General features: G+C 40.5%; 1 protein-coding gene across 1 annotated transcript in view; it reads right to left on the reverse strand.

The window, feature by feature from the left end:
- The window catches only part of EDNRA (endothelin receptor type A), a 48,212-nt gene extending 27,438 nt beyond the window's left edge, over window positions 1–20,774 (reverse strand). Inside the window, exons 1-2 of the mRNA XM_081092839.1 lie at window positions 20,518–20,774; window positions 16,062–16,547 (exon numbers count right to left, since the gene is read on the reverse strand). Of these exons, the coding sequence (XP_080948965.1) occupies window positions 16,062–16,481 (420 nt within the window). The 5' untranslated portion in view covers window positions 16,482–16,547; window positions 20,518–20,774. The remainder of the gene's footprint in view (window positions 1–16,061; window positions 16,548–20,517) is intronic.
- Window positions 20,775–22,183: the final 1,409 nt, after the last annotated feature.

Raw genomic sequence — 22,183 nt, forward strand, 5'->3', positions numbered from 1 at the left:
TTATCCCTAACCTAACCAAAATCCTTCCCTTCATTTTTTAAGGTTAATTTTACTTTTCCCATTTTTCTGTTATTCTTCCCATTATTAAGTGTTTTAGTCCCTTTTGCCTTTTCTTTTACCCCAAAGGATTAAGGATGTCAGAACCTGAGGAATCCCACAGACTGAAGCCTTAAGACTATTTATTTACTTTGAATGTATGAATAGTATTTTAGTACTCTCCAGGGAAAAAGCTAAAATATATAGTAAACTTGCTCTATGTGCCATAAGCATCATATTTTAAATATTCTCTTAACGATATGTAAAATGCAGGAAAAAATAGTAGCTAAGTGGCTAGTTTACCTTCCAGTCAAGGGTCTATTATAAATAATAATGTAAAATTAAGGCTCTTAAAATAGTTTTGAAAATTAGTTTGATATTGCCTTATGTCTTATTTATGGTCATTTGGAAATGAGATAACATTAACTGTACCAGTAAAGAACAAGAGATTTTAACCTAGTTTTCCTTCTAGTGTTGATATTTGATAATTGCTGCACCTCCGCTGTAAGAATTTTGTTTATTTTTAGTGCTAGTAGAACAAAAAGACGTACAAATTAGGGGTCTAATGTAATTAGCCTACAGTGAGCTGGTATTCAATTAGAAACTTGAATACTCAGAGAGACTTGTACCATTTCCTTGAGATTAGAGCCAATGTTTTATTTTATTTTCATTTTTTCTTAAGGGTCTGGTATGTTGTTCCACATGCAGCAAATGCCTAAGTAATATTGACTGCCATGACCATAACCATTTAAGCAAATGTTAACATCAGTCTGGTAAACAACATTCATCTTAGATTTTTAAAAATTATAGCATTTCAGACTTGCATAGGTGCTTAGACATCTGGCTAAAACCGCTAGTGCCTTAGCATGAATCAACACAGTGGCACCAAACTAGTCTAATAGTCACTGTATTCTTCACCATCACACACACTCAGCAAAAAAAATCGAGGTATTATGAGTAAGGGTGTGGAGTTCAGCAAGGTCATAGGATGGAAGAGCAATATGCAAACATCCATTGCATTTCTATATACAAGCAATGAAAAATTCAAAAATGAAATTAAGAGATAATTCCATTCAAAATAGCATAAAAAATAAAATACCTAGAAAAGTTTATCAAGAGAAGTGTAAGACAGGTACACTAAAATATACAAAATATTGGAGGAAGTACAGAAGATCTCAACAAATGTTTATGGATTGGAAGAATCAATATTGTCAAATGGAAATTTTCTCCAGATTTATCTAAAGGATCAATACATTCCCTATTATAGTCAAAGAAATTAACAAGTTGATCTTAAAATTTACATAGAAATGTAAAGACTTAAAATAGCCCAAACCACTTCGAAAACAGAGAACAAACTATGGCTTTAAGTACCTGTTTAAAAACTTACTCAAACCCACAGTAATCAAGACAGGATGGTGTTGGCAAAACAACAAAGAGATTGGTGAAAAGAAAAGAAAGTTCAGAAATAAACCCTTAAGCATTTATTGTTAGTTGAGTTTTGACAAAGGTGCAAGGCCATTCAACGAGGAAAGAATGGCCATTTTAATAAATGACATTGGAATCACTGGATATGCCTATGCAAAAAAATGAACTTAGATGCTTGCCTCACATCATACACAAATTCAAACTGATTATAGACCTAAAAGAAAGAGCTAAAAATAAAAACTGTTAAAGAAAAGATAGGAGAATTTTTGTGTAATCTTGATTTGGCAAAGATTTCATAAATATGATACCAGCAACATGATCCATAAAAGAAAAGTTTAATAAATGGGATTTAATCAAAATTAAGAACTTTTGCTCTTTAAAAACACACCATTAAGAAAATGAAAAGCCAGAGTGGAAAAAAAATATTTGCAAATTATATATCTGATGAAGAATTTTTGTCCAAAATCCCTAAAGAACCCCCACAGCCCAGCAGGCATGGCTCAGTGGTTGAACATCGACCTGTGAACCAGGAGGTCACAGTGTGATTCCCAGTGAGAGCACATGCTCAGGTTGTGGCTTGATCCCCAGTGTGGGGCATGCAGGAGGCAGCTGATCAATGATTCTCTTTCATTATTGATGTTTCTCTCTCCCCCTATCCTTCCTCTCTGAAATCAATAAAAATATATTTAAAAAAGAACCCCCATAATTGAGAAATATAAAGGCTAAAAGATTTAAATAGACAGTTCACCAAAGTAGATACACAAATAGCTAAGAACATGGAAATTAAAAATCCATAGGGGAATATCATTAAGGAAATGCAAATGAAAACCACAATGATTATTTTAATAAGGATTGCATTGAATCTATAGATTGCTTTGGATAGTATGGATATTTTAATGATGTTAATTCTACCAATCCGTGAACACAGTATATTCTTCCACTTGTTCATATTCTTCTTCTGTTTCTTTTTTCAACATCCTGTAGTTTTCCGAGTACAGGTTTTTTACCTTCTTGGATAAGTTTATTCTTAAGTATCTTAATGTTATTATTGTTGTTGCAATGGTAAATGGGGTTGCATATTTACTTATTTATTTTGTTAATCCTCACCCGAGGATATTTTTCCATTGATTTTTAGGGAGAGTAGAAGAGGGAAAGACAGAGAGAGAAACATTGATGTGAGAGACACGCATCGATTGGTTGCCTCCTGCACGAGTCCTGACTAGGTCCCAGGCCGAGAAAGAGCCTGCAACCAAGGTTCGTGCCCTCAACTGGAATCAAACCTGGGACTCTTTGGTCTGCAGCTGATGCTCTATCCACTGAGCCAAACCAGCTAGGACGGGATTGTTTTTAGTTTTGTTTTTTTTTAATTTTCTCTTTCTGAGAATTCATTATTGGTGTATAAAAATGTCATCAATTTCTGGGTGTTATTTTTGTATCCTGCTATATTGCTGAATTCATTTATTAAATCTAGTAGTTTTTTGGTGGAGTCTTTAGGGTTTCCTATGTATACTATCATGTCATCTGCGAATGATGACAGTTTTACTTTCTTCTTTCCAACTTGGATGCCTCTTACGTTTTCTTCTTGTCTGATCGTTTGGCTAAGACTTCCAGTGCTAGGTTGAATAAGAGTAGTGAAAGTGGGCATCCCTGTCTTATTCCTGTTCTTAGGGAAAATGGTTTTAGTTTTTGCCCACTGAGTATATCGTTGGCTATAGGTTTGTCATATATGGCCTTTATTATGTTGAGGTATGATCCCTTTCTTCCCACTTTGCTGAGAGTTTTTATCAAAAACGAGTGTTGGATTTTGTCGAATGCTTTTCCTTTGTCTATTGATGATTATGTGATTTTTTGCCTTCCAATTTATTTATTTGATGTATCATGTTTATTGATTTGAGAATATAAGAAAATAAAATTAGTGGAAACAATGGAAAGATACAAAGAAACAAAACATTTATGACATAAATGACACCAAGACATTTATTTTGTGAAACTAAGCTAAAAGTTCACAGTGGTCAGAGTTTTTTGTTTGTTTGTTTTATTTTGTACAGACAGTCTGCAGAATTGCTTTATTGTTTGCTTTTAAAGTTAGGTCTATTAATAAAGTTCCTTATTCAAATTGTTTTGGATTTTATGGTATCATTTCACAAAAAAGTATATTTGATATGTAAATTTTTAAAATTTGAAGATTTCTAGTTTCTTTTAAAATATCAGTTGAGCCCCAGCTGGTTTGGCTCAGTGGATAGAGCATTAGCCTGAGTTACCTGGCACAGAGGACTGCAGGGTCCTGGGTTCGATTCGGGTCAAGGGCACATACTTGGATTGCAATCTTGATCCCCAGTGGGGGGTTGTGCAGGAGGCAGCCAATAAATGATTCTCTCTCATCATTGATGTTTCTATCTCTCTCTCTACCTCTCTGAAGTAAGTAAAAATATATTTAAAAAAATCAGGTGAGACATATTCCCAAATGTCATCTGTTTATGCCTTTGCATTCCCGTTTTAACTCCTGTGCATGTTATAAACCTAGGGAGGCAGGTCTAGCAATGTGACCTTAAGTTTTTTCAGTAAATTCTGATGTTTCAACCCCAACTGAAAATATGGACTAGCCATAGACACTCATTTTCTGGATCATGTCCATACTGTCCTTTCCAGTGACTAGGGGAGGACACCAGTTTGAAAAAAATGTTCCTCTGAGCAGATGTCTGTGTCTAGAGGGCAATTGGTCCATCAAAGAACTCACTCTTTCCTTTCAGTTTATTTTTTTATTTTCTAGCTCCCTTCTGTCAGTTGGCCTCACCAACATGACAATGAGTATAGAATACAAAAATCTGTTTACCAGATGTTCCAATGCAAATCTGCAAGACTTACAACATGCATGCTATTTTCGAAGACAATCTTTGTTTCATACACATTTTCCCTTATAATAGCTTACTTCTGTTTTAAATAAGTGACTAAAGAAACTGTTAGGTTTATGGAGGAGAGAAAAGGGGATGACATTTATCATTGATCATTCTGAAAAATATACTTCTGTACTAGAGATGCCATTTTGATAACTATGAAGTTTGCCTTATGAGGTAGGTATATGGGAGAGAAGCAGAGTGGCAGCTTAGCTAATAGCATGGCCTCTGACATCAGAATGGATTCAAATCCTGGCTCTACCACTTGCTGTGTAACCTCAAATAAATCCTTAAAAACCATCCTCAGTTTCTTTATTTTTGGAATTCAGGCAATACTAATGAATCATATGTTTGTTTTGAGGATCAAATGAGTTAGCCTGGCACAGAGTAAACACTAATTAAGCTTTAAGTAATATTATTCTTATGTTATATATTGGTATAAATAACATTTTTTAAAAAATATTTTTACTGATTTCAGAGAGGAAGGGAGAGGGAGAGAGAGAAACATCAATGATGAGAGAGAATCATTGATTGGCTGCCTCCTGCATGCCCCCTACTGGGGATCAAGTCTGCAACCTGGCATGTGACCTTGACTGGAATCAAACCTGGGACCCATCAGTCTACAGGCTGGTGCTTTATCCACTGAACTAAACCAGTTAGGGTAGTGGTCGGCAAACTGGCCCCTTGAGTGTGGGTCTTCCACAAAATACCATGTGCGGGTGCGCACTTACAGTGCGATTGAAACTTCATGGCCCATGCCACGGGGCCAAAGAGCCGCATGTGGCTCGTGAGCTGTGGTTTGCCGACCACTGGGTTAGGGTATAAATAACATTTTAATATTGCATATTTTCCTTTATTAACTTAAAAATGTTTTTTCAACATAGTAGCCATTATTTTCTTGTTAAATTTAAATGAGATCATCTAAAAGCTTCCTCTCTCACCCTGGCTGTGTGGCTCAGTTGTTTAAAGAAACCTCCCGTACACCAAAAGGTTGAGGGTTTGATTTCTGGTCACGGCACGTACTTAGGTTGGGAGTTCAATCCCCAGTCAGGGCTCGTAGGGGAGGCAACCAATTGATGTTTCTCTCTCACATTAATGTTTGTCTTTCTCTCCCTTCCTCTCTTTCTCAAATCAATCAATCAATCAAACAATAAATAAAAGCTTCCAGAGAAAATAGATGAAGGCTTTATAAAGATGTATTGGTAGGCTGATCATACTTCCTGGTTTATGCAGGACAGTCTTCGTTTATGCAAACAGTCCAGATGTAATTATTGATAGTGTCTCCTTTTACTCTCATAAATATCCTGGATTGGACAATAACTTTGTATTGCCACTTTTTCAGCCACCCACTCTTAGATTAATATCCTCTCCCTCCTTCTCCAATTTACTTTTATTTTTAGCACTTATCTTATATGCTGCAGGATGTACCAAAGACATGTATACACACTTTAACAGTTGATAACTCAAATGATGTTTCTTAATTTTCAGCCAGACTAAGCTTTGAACAAAGAAAATTTATCCACTAGACTTTTTTTTTATGGGGATACATAAAAGGTAAAGTTTATGGTACAAAACTGGCAACAGTTGATGAATTGAGGGCACACAAATACTGAACCAAATGATTCTTGATGTTTGTGATTCCATTGCTTCACAGTACCAGGAATGCCTGGGCCAGAATGGTCATCAGTTTGAATATAAGTGTTGACCAAAAAATTATTCATTTGTGTAGATTCTTTTAAATTTTGAAAATGAACTGTATGTTAATAAACCCTGATTTTATAATCATTCAAAGTGTATATACATTTTTGGGGCACCATATATATGTATATTTATTTAACTAGCTTATTATCTTTTTCTTCTATGAGGGCAAGGATGCTTGTCTGGCTTCTATTTACTGCTATTTCTCCAATGACCGGTATATATTTTTGAATGAATAAATGAAGAACATGTAGACTGGAAAGACCTGATGTGACTGTGAAATCAAATGGCCAACTAGTTTCCATCCCCATTACCTTTTAGTATAAAATTTGATCTAAAACAATAGAACTTGCATGTTTAGGATGTTCTGAGAAGCATAATTTGACTAGCTCTCATTATTGATACTAGTCTCCAAGTAAGTTGCTTTAAAAGTTGTGATGGCAAAAATTGTCAGTAAAACTCCTAAAGATGTCTAAATTCTAACAGGTGACCTCCAAATTACACATTAAAAAATAATATTAAGTCTTTCTGAGGGCACTCTTGATTTTTGCTTCCAGAGTCCAGGAACACTGGGGGCTTCAAACTTTCCAAATTTAAATAAACATTTTATAGTATGTGGTTTTATAACATTTTAATGTTTAAATTTAAAAATAAGGCTACCAAAAATTAACACCAAATAATACTTATGTTCAGTTCTATTATTGAATTTAACTATTAATTTTATAACATAGGAAAGTTTTCCCAAGAAAAACTAGACCTTGTTAAAAATAAAATTGTAGCTATAGAAAACTCTCAGGAGTATATGATCTAGAAAGCAGTTGTAGAATTTCTGGAAGTCTACCAAATTTACTTTGACAGAATTTCTTAGAACATCCCTTATTTAACTGCTCTATAGTCTTAGAAGAATCAATTCCAGAGACAGTAAACTTGATTCCCCATCCTCTTTCATTTTAGTTCGCACACTCTTCAAACTAACTGTGTAAACTTTGTATGATAATAAACAAATAACACTCACATCCTGGCAACTCATAAGATGAAGACACTATAGAAATATTTCAGCATAGAAGAGCCAGAACATCTGCTTTAATTGATCAGAATGCTGGAATCAGTGCAGCACTCCCACACGCACTGTGTACCATGTGAAAATTCCTGTCTCCCAGTAAAACTTTACCCCTCACTGTTTTATGTTAAATGTAGAGTACAACAAACTCTTTCATGACCTGAACTGTTTCATGGAGGAATATCATCAGGAATGATGCTCATATTTATTTATTTTTTTCCCCCATCTCAACACCTTCCTAACGAGAACAGGACTAAAACCATCTCTCCCTCCTCAGCCATGGGAAACAAGCTTGCAGTTCTGGACTGTTTCCATCCCCCACCAGAAATGGTATAACTGCGCTATGAGCCAAATGCTGAGGGTTAGCAGAGTAACCTCACATGAGAATAATTACTTCACATAACCATGAGAGCAAGCAATGAGGTTCCCAGACACAGGAAACGAAAAGTCAGAAGGGGAGGTAGAGTTGGAGAGGGTTCTGAAGCCTTTCCAGACAGCAACTTCCTTCTAACAGCAAATTGGGTAATAAATTTATCACTCTGGCATTTGATATGTACATATATTCTTAAATCACCTGGTTAGCATAATGTTTGTGATGCACGTCTTAGCAATGGCAGAAAATCAACTGTTTCCTATTCTCTAAAGAGCGAAATCTTTTGTGCTATGAGTGTTCATTTTCATATTCCACATCACTTGTAGGATTAATATTTCAATCAAACCACAATTGCAACTACACTCGAATGTATGTTGCACAGAAATCCTGGAAAGAACCTTTGGCTTGGTTATCTTTACAGAGAGAGAGGAAATTATACGACACAATGCCTGAACCATAGGAAAAGAACTCTTGACCTCCAGAGACAAAGGGAAGGGGGGAAAGTGATCCTGTTGTTATGTGCTGCTCTGCTTTGCTTGTGCATTTATGGATGCTGAGACATTCCTGGTTTGAAGGAAAAAAGTAGAAATTCAGTAAATTAGAACAGCAGGTTTGCCTTTAGATCTGGAATTGCGTGTGAGAAAACCATTCTTATAGAGGCAACGATAGTACATTTTCTTATTTGACTCATTCATCAAATATTTTTAAAGCTGGGCTCAGTGTTAGATGCAGGAGACACAGTGATAAATGAGAGTGATGGCAGCTTGCCTCAAGGAACTTGCGGTCTAGTGGGTCAGACAGGCAAGTGAATTGGCAAATACAATAGAGTGTGTGTTACATGCGATTACAGGGTTAACAGAGGGTGCCCTGGGAGCACAGGATAAAGGCACTAACCTAGCTGGTCATGCCAGACAAAGAGATGTTTAAGCTGAGATCTGAAGAACAAAGTGGAGTAAGCCAGAGGAGGCATCAGGGAGAAATATTTTAGATAGAAGGTTTGTGGCATTCTCAGATGGAGCAGATTAACTGGAGTAGATAAACATGAAAACCACGAAGAGAGAGGCACCTGGAAGGAGGCAGAGCCAGAGCTACATACAAGGAAAACTAGCTGGGAGGCGTTGTATCAAGGGGCAGAAATCTTGGTAAAGGGAAACATTTTCTGTCTTAAAATTCAGGGATAGAGTTTCTATACCTAATTTTGCACTATTATTATTACTGGAGTACAAGAGAAAGGTTTGCTTTTATTTGCTTGATGATGAGTGAAAGGGTTAGACAATATCCTTATCACGTATGCAATTCATTGGTAATTGGATCAACTTGGGAGACTAGCATGTGCAGACCACAGATAATATCCTGTGCCTTGTCCATAAAGGAAGAATTCCTCTGAGAAATTATCAACATTATCATTATTTTAATTTGGAGGTCTCAGAGGAATCTGATTAGAAGTTGATTTTAATAGCTAAGGCTCTAATCAAATTCTAAGCATATATTGAACAGCTATTGTGTTTGAAGCATAAAATCTATAAGTTGTGGCAATTTGCTTTTGAGACAGAAATTGTCTTGATGATTTGATGTGTTGAGAAACAACTTTTGTATGGCTGCCCTGACAGGATGGGTCCCAGTTGTACAAGATGTCAAAGACTGTGTGAATATGGAGATAACGGGCTTGGTGTGAACATCTCTGGTTTCCACATTTCTCAGATCCTCTGCCAGAGTGACATATTGGGAGCCTTGACTTTCCATTGCAGAACATTCCTGATCATTTCATACAGAAATTATATTTGTTTGTTTTTCATTGTTGCCCTCAACAAGAGGTGGTTGCTTAGATTAGACCCAATTAGTAATCAACAGTCAGTTACTGGATGCTCTCACTGGCTCTTTAACCTATTTTCTCAGATCTGCTGTACCCTCTGTGTTTCAATGAAGACAGTAATCACCTACAGTATTATCTCTGGTTCCAACTCCCTGCTGTGCATGTCAGAGATTTCTATGCTGAGTCATCAGACTCAACTTCTTCCTTCTTCCCATGACCACCATTTTAATCTTCTCCACTCTACTTTTCTCACTTGTATTTTCCCACATTCCTGTTTTTATGTAAATAGGCCAAGGTACAGTAGTTTATGGGAGTGTCTGCATGCACATATGGATGAGCTTGGCACAATAAGCCCTGGCCCACCCATGCACAAACATCACTTTTAGGGTTTCTACTTTATTCAAAACTAGAGGCCCAATGCATGAAAATTTGTGCACTCGGAGGGGTCCCTCAGCCCGGCCTGCACCCTCTCACAGGCCGGGACCCCTCGGGGGATGTCCACCTGCCAGCTTAGGTCCGCTCCCCAGGGGATCGGGCCTAAGCTGGCAGGTGGACATCCCTCTGACAGCCCACAGTCGGACATCTTAAGCCACAGTTGGATATCCTTAGCACTGCCACAGAGGCAGGAGAGACTCCTGCCACCGCTGCTGTGCTCACAGCTCACAGCCATCAGCCCGGCTTGTGGCTGAGCAGAGCTCTCCCCGTGGGAGCACAATGACCACCAGGGGGCAGCTCCTGTTTTGAGTGTCTGCCCCCTGGTAGTCAGTGCTTGTCATAGCGACCAGTCGTTCTGTTAGGGTCAATTTGCATATTACCCTTTTATTATATAGTATTACAATCCAACTTGCTATAGACAACACTCCATACATAAAATCTTATGAATCATTAAAGAATATAATTATTAAGTTCTATACTTCTATCCATATTGCCACTAAGTAATTGGGGGTTATTTTTTGTCCCTAAAAACACAATATTTTAATTGTTTTGTAATGAATGCATATATTTTATATATAGATTAGTTTACATGGTTAAGTTTTGGCATTTCTTGAAAATTCAGGGTATAAAATAATGTGATTTCTTGACAAATTGAATTCATTATCAGTTAGGTTATAAGTGTGGGTATTTGAAAGGTTCTGCTAACTCATTTCCCTTCCTCCCTCCTGTTCTTTTCAGTCTTTTCTTGAAATTAGAGATACTATGTTTTTTGAACAATTAAAACCTAGATAGAGTGATTCTTTGATAAACTTAGTAATAGGTTTTCTTCAGTATTGCCATTTGCAAGGCCCTTTTATGCTTGAAAACAAAGTAACTGGCATTAATTTGCTTTTTTAGGTTCCTTCTGCTTTACATTTTACTATCTCAGAATGTCGGATTTTGTCACCAGTTAATATAACGTGTGTGTGAGTGTAAGTAAGGGTCAGAGGAGTTTTTTTCCAGCTTTTGGTTTATTTTTTCTCAATGCGACATAACTCCAGGCGTAACTCATTTTTCAATTTAGGATCTGTAAAGGTCTCTGCAGCAGCAATTTGGTGACTCTATTCCACCTCTCTGTGAATGTTATTTAGGGCACAGCATGTTACTTAGGGATAGTGAAGGCATTCGACAGAGCTGAGCATGAACGTTGGGAAGTGGTTAAGAAGTAGGTAAAGTATGTCCAGAGTGGGGAGGGCCTTGACTACTAAACATGGGAGCTCCTGGGTGTTTTGGGTAGAGTTACATTCAATCAATAAATAGAAGCAAAGTCCAATATAGGCCGGTAGGAAGAAACCCTGAAGATGTAGAGATCTTTTGGAAACGTTTGGAAATTGTGTGGAGTGATCCCCTCTTGCATGCCCACAGACTGTCCAGAGCTACCCTGCACTAGCTGAACGGAATAATGACAGATTAGAAACAGCTCAGCCATTTTGCTTTTCAGTTGTGTTTTACATCACATTCATATATGGAACATTTTCAGTACAATCTATTTCAAAATTAGAGAAAGGGAATAAAATGTGAATAGAAGGAACAATTAATCACTTGTAACATTACTGCAGTCTAATCAGCAAGTCTGCCTTGCCCAAAGATGCAATCTTCACATTGTCTCCTTCCACTTAGGCTGGCTTTAGACTCAGGGTAATGTTCTCTGCCTGGAGACACCTTGGAACTGCGTATAAAAGCAACTGATAGAATTGTTACACACAATAAACTGTGTGATTTGAAAACTCATTGTTCTTTAAAGAGCATAACAAATATTTTCACATTCTTCTTTCAACCTAATTCTTCTAATGGGGGTAGGGGGAAAACTTCATGCATCCTTTTCACAGAATGTTCTCCAAGACTACACATTATTTTCATTTCATGGATACCTAAGCATAATAGTAAAGTGAGATGGACAGCTGCTACTTTGCCCTGAAGTAAAGAGATACTTTAACATAGTTGAAGAGAAGTCACAGGCCCATTATGTGAGACCCCAACGCATCAGAATCTTACAACAGGAGACAGCTGTGGAGCAAAGGCGTGAGGACCTGGCACTCACATTGCTTGGAAGGATTTCTCTTGACTCTTGTGGACAGAAGTCAGAGAAGCAGCAATATCTTAGGGCCTCCTAACCTAGAGAAGAAGACTGAGAGAAGCAAATAGAAATAGCTCCACCAATATTTTAAGCTCACTCCAATGCTTTTTTTTTTCCTCTAAAAAAGATTGAAATGACTAAAGAGTATTTTTGTTGAAACCAAAAGGTTTATTTTCTAAAAAGTAATGTTGGTTAAATAACTCACTATATGAGTTTTAGAAAAATAGAAATTACACAAATGTACTCCTGTGAGGCAAAAGCACCATATTCACACTGTCTACATTATTTAAAACTATAGTAGGTATTACTGTACAGTCATCCCTCAATATCTGCGTTTGGTTCTAGGACCCCAACAATAACTAAATTCTTTTTTTTTCTTCCAAGTTCTTTAGAGGTTTTTTTTTTTTATAGTTTTTATTTTTATTTTTTATTTTTATTTTTTAAATTTATTGCTTAAAGTATTACAAAGGGTATTACATATGTGTCCATTTTATCCTGCTGCCCTAGACAGTCCCCTAGCCTCCCCTATCCCCCAAAATTCTTGGATGCTCAAATCCCTTATATAAAATGGCATAGTATTTGCATATAATCTACATACATCCTCCTGTACATTTTAAATCATATCTAGGTTACTTATGATACCTAATACAATGTAAATAGCTGTTATACTGTACTAGAAGCCCGGTACACAAAATTTGTGCGGGGGGGGTGTGGGGGGGTGGTGGTCCTTCAGCCCGGCCTGCACCCTCTCGCAGTCCGGGAGCCCTTGGGGAACATCCACCTGCTGCGGGCCTAATCCGGCAGTCGGACATCCCTCTCGTAGTCTGGGACCCTTCGCTCCTTACCGCCTGTCTGCTTGCTGCTCCTTACCGCTCAGCTCGCTGCTCCTTAGTGCTGCCACAGAGGTGGGAGAGGCTCCTGCCACTGCCGCTGCACTTGCCAGCCATGAGCCCGGCTTCTGGCTGAGCAGCACTCCCACATGGGAGTGCACTGACCACCTGGGGGCAGCTTCTGTGTTGAGCATCTGCCCCCTGGTGGTCAGTGCGCATCATAGCGACTGGTCGTTCTGCCTTAATGGTTGCTTAGGCTTTTATTATATAGACTAGGGGCCCGGTGCACGGGGTGGGGGGGGGGGCATGAGTGTCCCTCAGCCCAGCCTGCCCCCTCTCACATACTGGGAGCCCTCAGACGTTGACCCCCATCACCCTCCGATCGCCTGATTGGCCCCTTGCCCAGGCCTGACGCCTCCGCCAGAGGTGTCAGGCTTGGACAGGGGACCCCCATCTCCCCCCGATCACTGGCTCTGGCCCCCGCCCAGGCCTGAGGCCTCTGGCCCAGGAATCATGCCTGGGCAGGGGACCCCCATCTCCCTCTGATCGCTTGCTCCACCCCCCACCCAAGCCTGACGCCTCTGACCCAGGCTTCAGGCCTGGGCAAGGGGACCATCATATCCCTCCAATCCCCGGCTCCGCCCCCCGCCCAGGCCTGATGCCTCGGCCAGAGGAGTTGACCCTCATCACCCTCCGATCACCAATCACCGGATTGGCCCCTTGACCAGGCCTGAGGCCTCCGGCAGAGGTGTCAGGCCTGGGCAGGGGACCCCCAGTTCCCCGCGGTTGCAGGCTCCGCCCCTGCCCAGGCCTAACACCTCTGGCCTAGGCGTCCGGCCCAGGCAGCGGGGACCTGCAGTGGCAGCGGGGGGCGCCGCGATTGTGGGCTTCGCTTTAGGCCCAGGCAAGGGACCCCTAGCTCCCGGGACTGCCAGCTTCGACCGTGCCCAGCTCCCATCGCTGGCTCCACCCCTACTTCCTGCTATCACTGGCCAGGGCGGCAAAGGCGCCTGATTCTCCAATCATGGCTGGGGGGCAGGGCAAAGGCGGCCACAGGGCCGCCTTTGCCCTGCCCCCCAGCTCTTAGCTCCCCCTGGGTTTCCGATCACTGTCAGTGGCAGGGGGCTTCTTCCTGCTTTCCCTTTCGCCTCCCTGCATTGTGCCTACATATGCAAATTAGCCGCCATCTTGTTGGCAGTTAACTGCCAATCTTAGTTGGCAGTTAATTTGCATATAGCCCTGATTAGCCAATGAAAAAGGTATCTCCGTATGCCAATTACCATTTTTCTCTTTTATTAGTGTAGATTATATAGGGAATAATGACAAGAAGAAAAGTCTGTATATGTTAGTCATTGACACAACCATTGTACGCCTAACTACATAGTCATGTCTGCAACAGCATAGCCTTTTCTTCTGAATATTTTCAATTTGTAGTCAGTTGAGTCTGCTTAATCAGAAACTGTGGATACAGAGGGCTGACCATATTAGATTCCCAAGAGGTAAGAACCATATAGTCAAATAAGAATGAATTAATTTTTATCCATTATTATATGAATGTAAAACAAAGGCTTTTTCTTTTTGGATTTTCAAAAATTTGAAGATAGTCCACATGATCTGACTTAAAATGTTACTATGGAACAGAAATGAAGTTTGGTCTGTAGATTGGCAGGTAGCACCTTAAATCGACAAGCAAGTCCCCTTCCCAGCAATTGCAGATATTGATTTGTCAAAAAGCTGCTTTGCGCATGGCCAAATGGGACTAATTCAGAGATGGTTAATTATTCTCCTGAGCCATATGGATTGGTTAACTGGTACATAAACATGAATAATTAATGTTTATTACTCCACACCATGACTGCTGAAGAGTCAAATTTTGAATGAGCCATATCAACATTTTTAAATCTATGATTAAATAAGTATGTCACAAGAAAGTGGGTGTTGAGTACACATAATACTTCATAAAGAGAAAATAACCTTGTAAAGAAAAAAATTGAAGTTCTCTAGCATACGTTAAACCTTTTAAATTAATTACACATTTTCATTTGCATCATTGTTTGGTTCTAAAATCCCATTTTAATTTCAAATAGAAAACACATTTATTCATGCTATTCTGTGGAAAGAGATGATATGTGATTTTTTTAAAAAATATTATTTGTTGCCTAATTTCCCCAATTTTGCAGTGTATTGAAGGAATGTTGAAATGTTTTTTATTTGTAGTGTTGAAAATTGTAATCATTGTTTACAACTTTATTGTTAGCCCACTGATTTTCCTGGTACATTAATAAAATTTTGTCACAGTTTAAGTGTATCTATTGGAAACTGAAAGCAACTGGTCTATTTTAAAGCTATGTCTTCAATTGACATAACTTGCCATTTAAAGTCCTATTTCAGAATATGATTGCTCAGAATTGTTTCATTTCTATGGCTAATACAGAGAAGAGAAAAATAAAGGCTGAAGAAAGTGTTTTTTTCTGGGCTTAGAATAAAGACATTCCAGAATATCTGGCATAGATCGTGATTTCATTTGAATTTTAGTTCATTTGAATTCTTTCAGCAATTTCCCCCTTACATCCAGAAATCAAATATGTAATATCTAATTCCTTTTGGCTTTAGTTTGTTTTGGTAGTAACTCATCCTGAAAGCAAGGTGACCATGGCAGTGGGTGAGTTATCCTCCTCTCTCACTAACTTTGTCTAATTTGTCTTTGGAGCCCATTGCCCAGCTCAGGGGCAGGCACACAGTAGGCACTCCTCAAATGTAAACTGAAGAAATGAAAGAGGCAAAGGTAAACTGATGCTTATTTTAAACAGTTTAGTAATACTGCTCACTGAGGTCCCCAGGGGCCTGCAATCATGTGGATCCTATTATCTCTAAGTCACCCAGATAACCAAGGAAGCTAGCATGTGCTTGGGCTCCACTCATCAATCTAGTCAAAATAAAACTGGTGCTTTTCCTTCTAAGCCATACTGTGGACATTGGGCTTCTGCAGAACAAAAGGGTTAACTGCAACTGAATATATTTATGTAGAGCACTTTTTGGGCTCAGTAGGTCTCACCCTGAAAATTAAATCTCAGAGAAATTAAGTGATCTCTCCAAAATTGCCTATCCACACAGCAATAAGAAGCCGATGCTGCATGAAAGACCTTCATTTTGAGGAGTCACTCCTGCAATACTATTTGGTTAACAATTAAGTTAGAAAATTAAGTGTAACATTTCACAAATAATAAACATTTAAAAAGCCACTAGTTGTAAGATAGCAGAAACCGATCTCAGTAAAAACAGACTAAACTCCAGAAGGTCAGAAAAGTCTGCAACAACTCTCTTACTGTAGAATCAGAGCATATGTTCACACTTGCAAGTACATTTGTGGTTACTTCCTACCTTAAATACATTGATGGGGATATCAATGATCACATAGATAAGGTCTCCAAGGGCAAGGCTGGCTATCAGCGCGTTGGGTCCGTTCCTCATACACTTGTTCTGGTAAATGATTCTGAGCAGAGTTGCGTTCCCCACCATTCCCACGATGAAAATAGTACAAGATATCACAGTGTTAATGTATTTGAAAGCTGAAGTAATCTTAGTCCGCTGTGGACAATAGTTGTGCATTGAGCCATTGCTGGGTAGGGCCAAATTAGTGGGTCGATGAGTGGTAACCAGGAAGCTGAGCTCTGTCCCACGAAAAGTGGTAAAATCGTCCATATGAGTGCTTAGATTTGTGCTGTAGCTCTCAGGATTATCACTAATTACACATCCAACCAGTGCCACCCAAAAGGACACCCTGAAGCAAAAGGTTTCCATCTTGATGCAAATTTGAGGAAATGTCTCTTATTCTGTTGTTTTTTCACCCTCACTTCTTTTTTCAACCTAGAAAAAAAAGAAAAATAATTTTGGTTACAAAATCCAGCTGCCAGTAAGACTGCAGTCAATGATTATTTGCTGCTCCAGTTTAAAAAGCAGGATATATTTGGTAATTAGATAAGATATATGTATGTCAGCTTACCCCAAAGCAGAACAAAATCAGAAAAGAGCAAAGCTCTATTAGAGCGCTCTCTCTCTCTCTCTCTCTCTCTCTCTCTCTCATCTCTGTTCACAGCTATACTTATATCTATATTATAATACGCATGAGGATATGTCAGTTGTTTTTTTAAGAAGTAGCTTAAAAGCTGCTGTTTTCCATCCACTATACCTCTGCTAAGAACCTGAATTACAAAAATCTTGGAGAGTTGAGATACATTTTACTAGTGGAAAAGAAAAGGCATTAAATGCTGAGTAAAAAGTTATATAGTGGGAAGGCAATGGTTCTCAACCTTCCTAATGCCGCGACCCTTTAATACAGTTCCTCATGTTGTGGTGACCCCCAACCATAAAATTATTTTCGTTGCTACTTCATAACTGTAATTTTGCTACTGTTACGAATCATACTGTAAATATCTGATATGCAGGATGTACTTTCATTGTTAAAAATTGAACATAATTAAAGCATAGTGATGAATCACAAAAACAATATGTAATTATATATGTGTTTTCCGATGGTCTTAGGCGACCCCTGTGAAAGGGTCATTTGACCCCCAAAGGGGTCACGACCCACAGGTTGAGAACCGCTATGCTAAGGCATAAGATTACCAATTCTATAATTAAGAATCCAATATTCCAAAATATGTGCTAGTTTGCACATGGTAAATAATGAACATGGTAATAAAATGCAGCATAGGTAGCCATTTAAAGCATTATGCAATGTTAATTTAAAATCAGAACTCTGGTTAACACCATCTCTACATATAACAATTTTACTACTAGTTTGAAATAAATATGACATAACTGATAAAGACAAAATATTTATTTTTATTGAAAACGCTGATGATTAATGTGTACAATCTACTAGTACATCTTCTGACAGGAGTTTTGGGTTTTTCCATTCCTCAGAAATTATCGGCATGATATTTGCCAACAAGTGAAACTGGGAGTACTGGACTTTCCCAGGCAGGCACACCATTGGTTTTTCATGGGATATCATGCCTGGTCACGGTGCTGGGCACTCCATAGGCATGTTGCCATCTGATCTATACTCTCCCTGACCCTGGGAAGCAGATACATTTGCCATTCTAAAGGTAGGGAACCAGAGGCTCAGGAACGTCAAGATGCTTGTCAAAAGCACAGGTGGTGGATGGCAATGCTGTGATTCTAAGGCAAGTTAATCCAACGCTGAGCTCTTAACCTCTAGCCTGCAATGCCCCTCATTCTCATGCCTTCTTAGCACCTGAAATGTTTGAATGAATTCTCCAGAGTTTCAGTGAAGCAGTGGACTTAGAGGTTGGTGAGATGTTTTCAAAAGACCATTTGTTTGTTTGCTTGTTTGTTTTAGACACTTTTGTAGAGCAAGTGGTCTTTCTTGCCTCGGAAGTCTACGTTTTTCTACTTTAATCCTTAAAGAAAAGATGGGAAAATGAGGGAGGTTGGTGGTAACACAATAAGCAAAGGTAAATAAAAATGGCTCCTCACATTTAAATAGTTTTGTATTTTCTTGCTTGTGAGTTTTTAACAATCTTTTAAAATGAAGGCCCTAAGTTCATTTATGCCCATCAATGGTGGGTGTGTCTATGACATAAAATTTAATTTTTAAAAATTGTGTCCTTTTTCTGAGTTTATTTGTGGTTGGAATTAACCACTTTTAGGGATTTTGAGTTATCTTTGACAGTTATCAATAAAGCATAGTCAATATGTGGAGGAAATGAGATTTATTCATGTTGTATAGAAGATCTAAAGTAAACAGATCTCAGAAACAACTCTAGGTGGGCAGGGCCAATATCCCCATTTTATGCATAAGGGAACTGAGTCTTTTTCATGGCCAAGAAGCAGTTCAGCAGATAGAGTGCTTCACTTTACTTTGCTTATAGGACTTGACTCAGTCTGATATTATAAAAATAAATAATAAAAAATGATAAAAAGCATCAATTTTTCTAAGCTAGGGGCATACTATGTACATATCAAATCTGCCTGGACTTATAAGTAGTTTTTTTCTTGCTTCTTACATTGGGGAGTGAGTATCTAACTTAATATTGACAGACCCTGTTTCCATTCAGCATTGGAGACCAGAACTTTGAGAACAAAGCATACTGTCATCCTCTTCAGATCAGAGAAGGGAGAAAAAAAATCCTTCAGTATTTTGTGCTGTTTAATGACTAAAGCCTCCTCCCAGTTTCCCAATCAGAATGGAACCTTCATTAATGCTTTTATTAAAACTAAGAGAGAGAAGGCTTTTCTCAGTAATGGAATGACTCCCTGCCCATGAGAGTCTGTTAGAGGATATTTAGCAAACTGACCTGGCTATCGTATTCTGCCACCCACAAAAGGTGCCGCTAGTGTTTGAACACTGGCTTGCTGGTCTGCTTGGTCAGCTGATGATAGCAGGAGCTAAGGAGGCCAAGGCTGTGGGTTCTTATCAAAGTGTGAGCTAGCTACTATTAAAACCACTTTCCTTTCCCTGCAACAATGACACCACCACAGAAATAATTTCTGATGGTGCCTCCATCAGCTCTCTACATGTTAAGCTGCGGAGCTACCGGATACTTGGCAAAGGCATGTGAATACTACATATTGCATGAAAAATACAAAACCACACAAAAGAAGCTCCTTCAAATGCATGTTCCTCCAAGGATGAGCCTGTAGCTCATTTCCATGGATCTAAGTCATGCTGTGCTTGGAATAATCAGTCATACCCAGTCATAGCTCTAGTGAAGCATCTGAGGTTCAGACCTCAGGGACATGGTTTATACATTCAGCATTCTTCTGTTTGGGGTCTAAGAATTCGCTTAAGTTCAAAAGTTATCATTAAGGAAGAGGACTGGACCCTTATGCTTACACTTTAACCATTTAACATCTCTGATTCTCAGGATCAAAGTGGACCTGTACTGTAATTAGTAATTTGGAAATTCCAGCCTTACCTAAATGGTCTGAGTTCAGAGCAGGTAGTTACATGAAATGATTGTCAAGATGTTTCCCAATTAGTTGCCATTTAAAACAGAAGGTATTGGGGAGGGGGAGGCGGAGAGCGAGGGAAGCCATGAGTATCTACAAGAGGAAAAACAAAAAACTAGGTACTTTCTCCAAGTTCTCTGTGGGTTTTGCTCGCTGGGTAAGATATTAGCAACTGTCCTTGCTGACAATGTCTGACTTTAATTTGCCTCCCACCACCCCTCTCCGCCGCCAGCTCTATCCGGAACGCCATTAGGATGGTGTAAACAGAGGCTGATTATCTAGAAACAGCCCTAGTTTTCTGCACGTGAAAGGCAACAAGTGGCCTTTAAAGGACAGCATAGAACCAAACGCCCAGACATCCACAGGCAGGTTTCCAAACCAGCTGCCCTGGGGGTTTTCCAAAACATCTGTCCCGCACACCGAGTGCCCTTGGCTGCCCTTGACAACCCGGGTGTGCAGGGAGCAGAGCAGGCGAGCAAGAAAAGGCTGCGGGAACCTCTCACAAGTACGCTTTGGAGCTTGCGACAGGGGCGTGATGATCCATAAAGTTCTCGCGTGCCCGGGGGGGAAAAGGGAGACCCAGGGAGAACTGTATATTTTCCTTTAACTAAAAATCCGAATCCCACCTGGGTAGGCAGCGGGCTTTCAATCAGTTCCTCAAACCCCAGACGTGCCCGCAAAGAGCCCCACCTAGGAAGGCGCCGGCGCCACCACGCACCCCTAGACCGTGTGGGAGGGTCGCCCAAGGTGCAGGGCGCCGGGCGGAATGGATGCCTGCTCTCTCTGCTCCCCACCGAAGGGCTCAGGCGACATCTCCCCCACCCCTGGCGGGTCCCCGAGAGGAAAGAGTTGCACCGACCGTGGAGCGAGGCGGGCGCAGACGGCTGCCCGGTCCGCTCGGCACCTGGGCGGCTGGGCGAGAGGAAGCAGAGCCGGAGAGATTGGGTGGCCTGGGTCCTGGGCTCCCGCGCGGCAGCAATCGGGCTGCACTGCTGCCTCTCCGTCGGAAAACTTCCTGGGCACCGCTTCTGTGCGGAGGTCTCCCCAGCCCCCAGCCTCTGGCCACCGGCGGGGATGGAGCCTCGCCACCACGATCCACAATCGCCAGACCACAGGGATGACTGCGCGCGCAAGGACTAGAAGAAAAAGGAAACTCCAGAGGAGCACACGCCCCCCGTCTGTCTGGCCTCCCCTTCTCCTCCAAAATCTCCCCCACCTTCTGCTTTACTCTAGGACAGAAAGAACGTCCTAAGCTTCCAGCCCTCCTTAGAGGCAGCCACTATAAAGCACAGAGCCGCCCCCTCCCAGGCCCTGCAGGGCAGGAGTCTTGTTTTAACCATTTCCTTCCTGAAATGAAGGGGTGGGAGTGGGGGGGAGTGGGGGGGTGATAATCCAGGAAGGAGGATAGTTCATCAGACAAGCCCGACTCGAGAAAGGCAAGCAGAGAAACCCATTCCCTTTCTGGGAAATGCAGGCAGATTTGATCTATGATGGAGCCACTGCAGACAGAGGCAGCTAGGGTCCACCTCTGCGTTCCCTGCCCCTTTGCTTGGCTTATCCGTTCCCTCTTAAACTCAGAGCAGGTTGAAGAACCCACGTGTACTGTATTTTACCGGATCAAGTATCTTTTGCTTCTGTCTTGTCTCTTGAAGCCAGCACCCAAAGGCTACTAGCCCAGGACAAAGCAGGAGCCCTGGAAAGTCTATGGAGGGTCCAGTGTGTGGCTCAGAGAAACCTATGATTCCTCTGGAGATCCAAACAGTGAGGGTGCAGATGCCGCAGAAGATGGTTCTTAGCATCTTTTTATGATAGTGAGTTTATCCTAAATTAGGCAGTGGGAGAGGAAATGAGAGACAAAGGCCATTGCCTCTGCCATATGAGAAAAAAAATGAGGGCTCCTTAGAGAAGGCCTTGCCTCGGAGTTCTTTCTTTCACTGTTGGTGTGAGGCTTATTGTGGAAATGTGTATGTGGAGGACTGGATGGTCACATTATATTGTAGACTGTTCTGGTTATCTCCTGTAACTAAAGAAAATCACCCTAACCCGGTAGTGGCCACTTTACTCATCAGTCTGCAATTTGGGTGGGTCTTGGCTAGGACAGCTCATCTTTGCTGGGGCTGGAGGCTTCACTTCCAAGATAGTTCACCTACTTGGTGATGGGCGTCTCTCTACAAAGTGGTTTAGGCTTCCTCAGAGCATGGTGGCTAGGTTCCAAGAAGGAGTGTTCCAGGAGAAGGAAGTGGGAGCTGCTAGTTTCTTAAGGTCTGGGCCTGGAAACTGGTAAAGGGTTACTTCTGCAGAATTCTATAGCCAAACAGTCACAGATCCCAGATGCAAGGTGAGAGGATATCGATTCCACTGTCAGTGCAGTGTCAATTTGGGGGGCATTTTGTACAACCATCAAAGAGATCCACAGAGTATCACCATTGAAAGGGGCCTTAATAGTCATCTACCAATTGGACTCATTATTACTAATCTGTTGTATTACAGTATCCCCATGATGAGGAATCAGTCAGTCAGCCAGG

This window comes from Myotis nattereri (genome assembly GCF_964212035.1).
Source record: "Myotis nattereri genome assembly, chromosome: 5".
Lineage (NCBI taxonomy): Eukaryota > Metazoa > Chordata > Mammalia > Chiroptera > Vespertilionidae > Myotis > Myotis nattereri.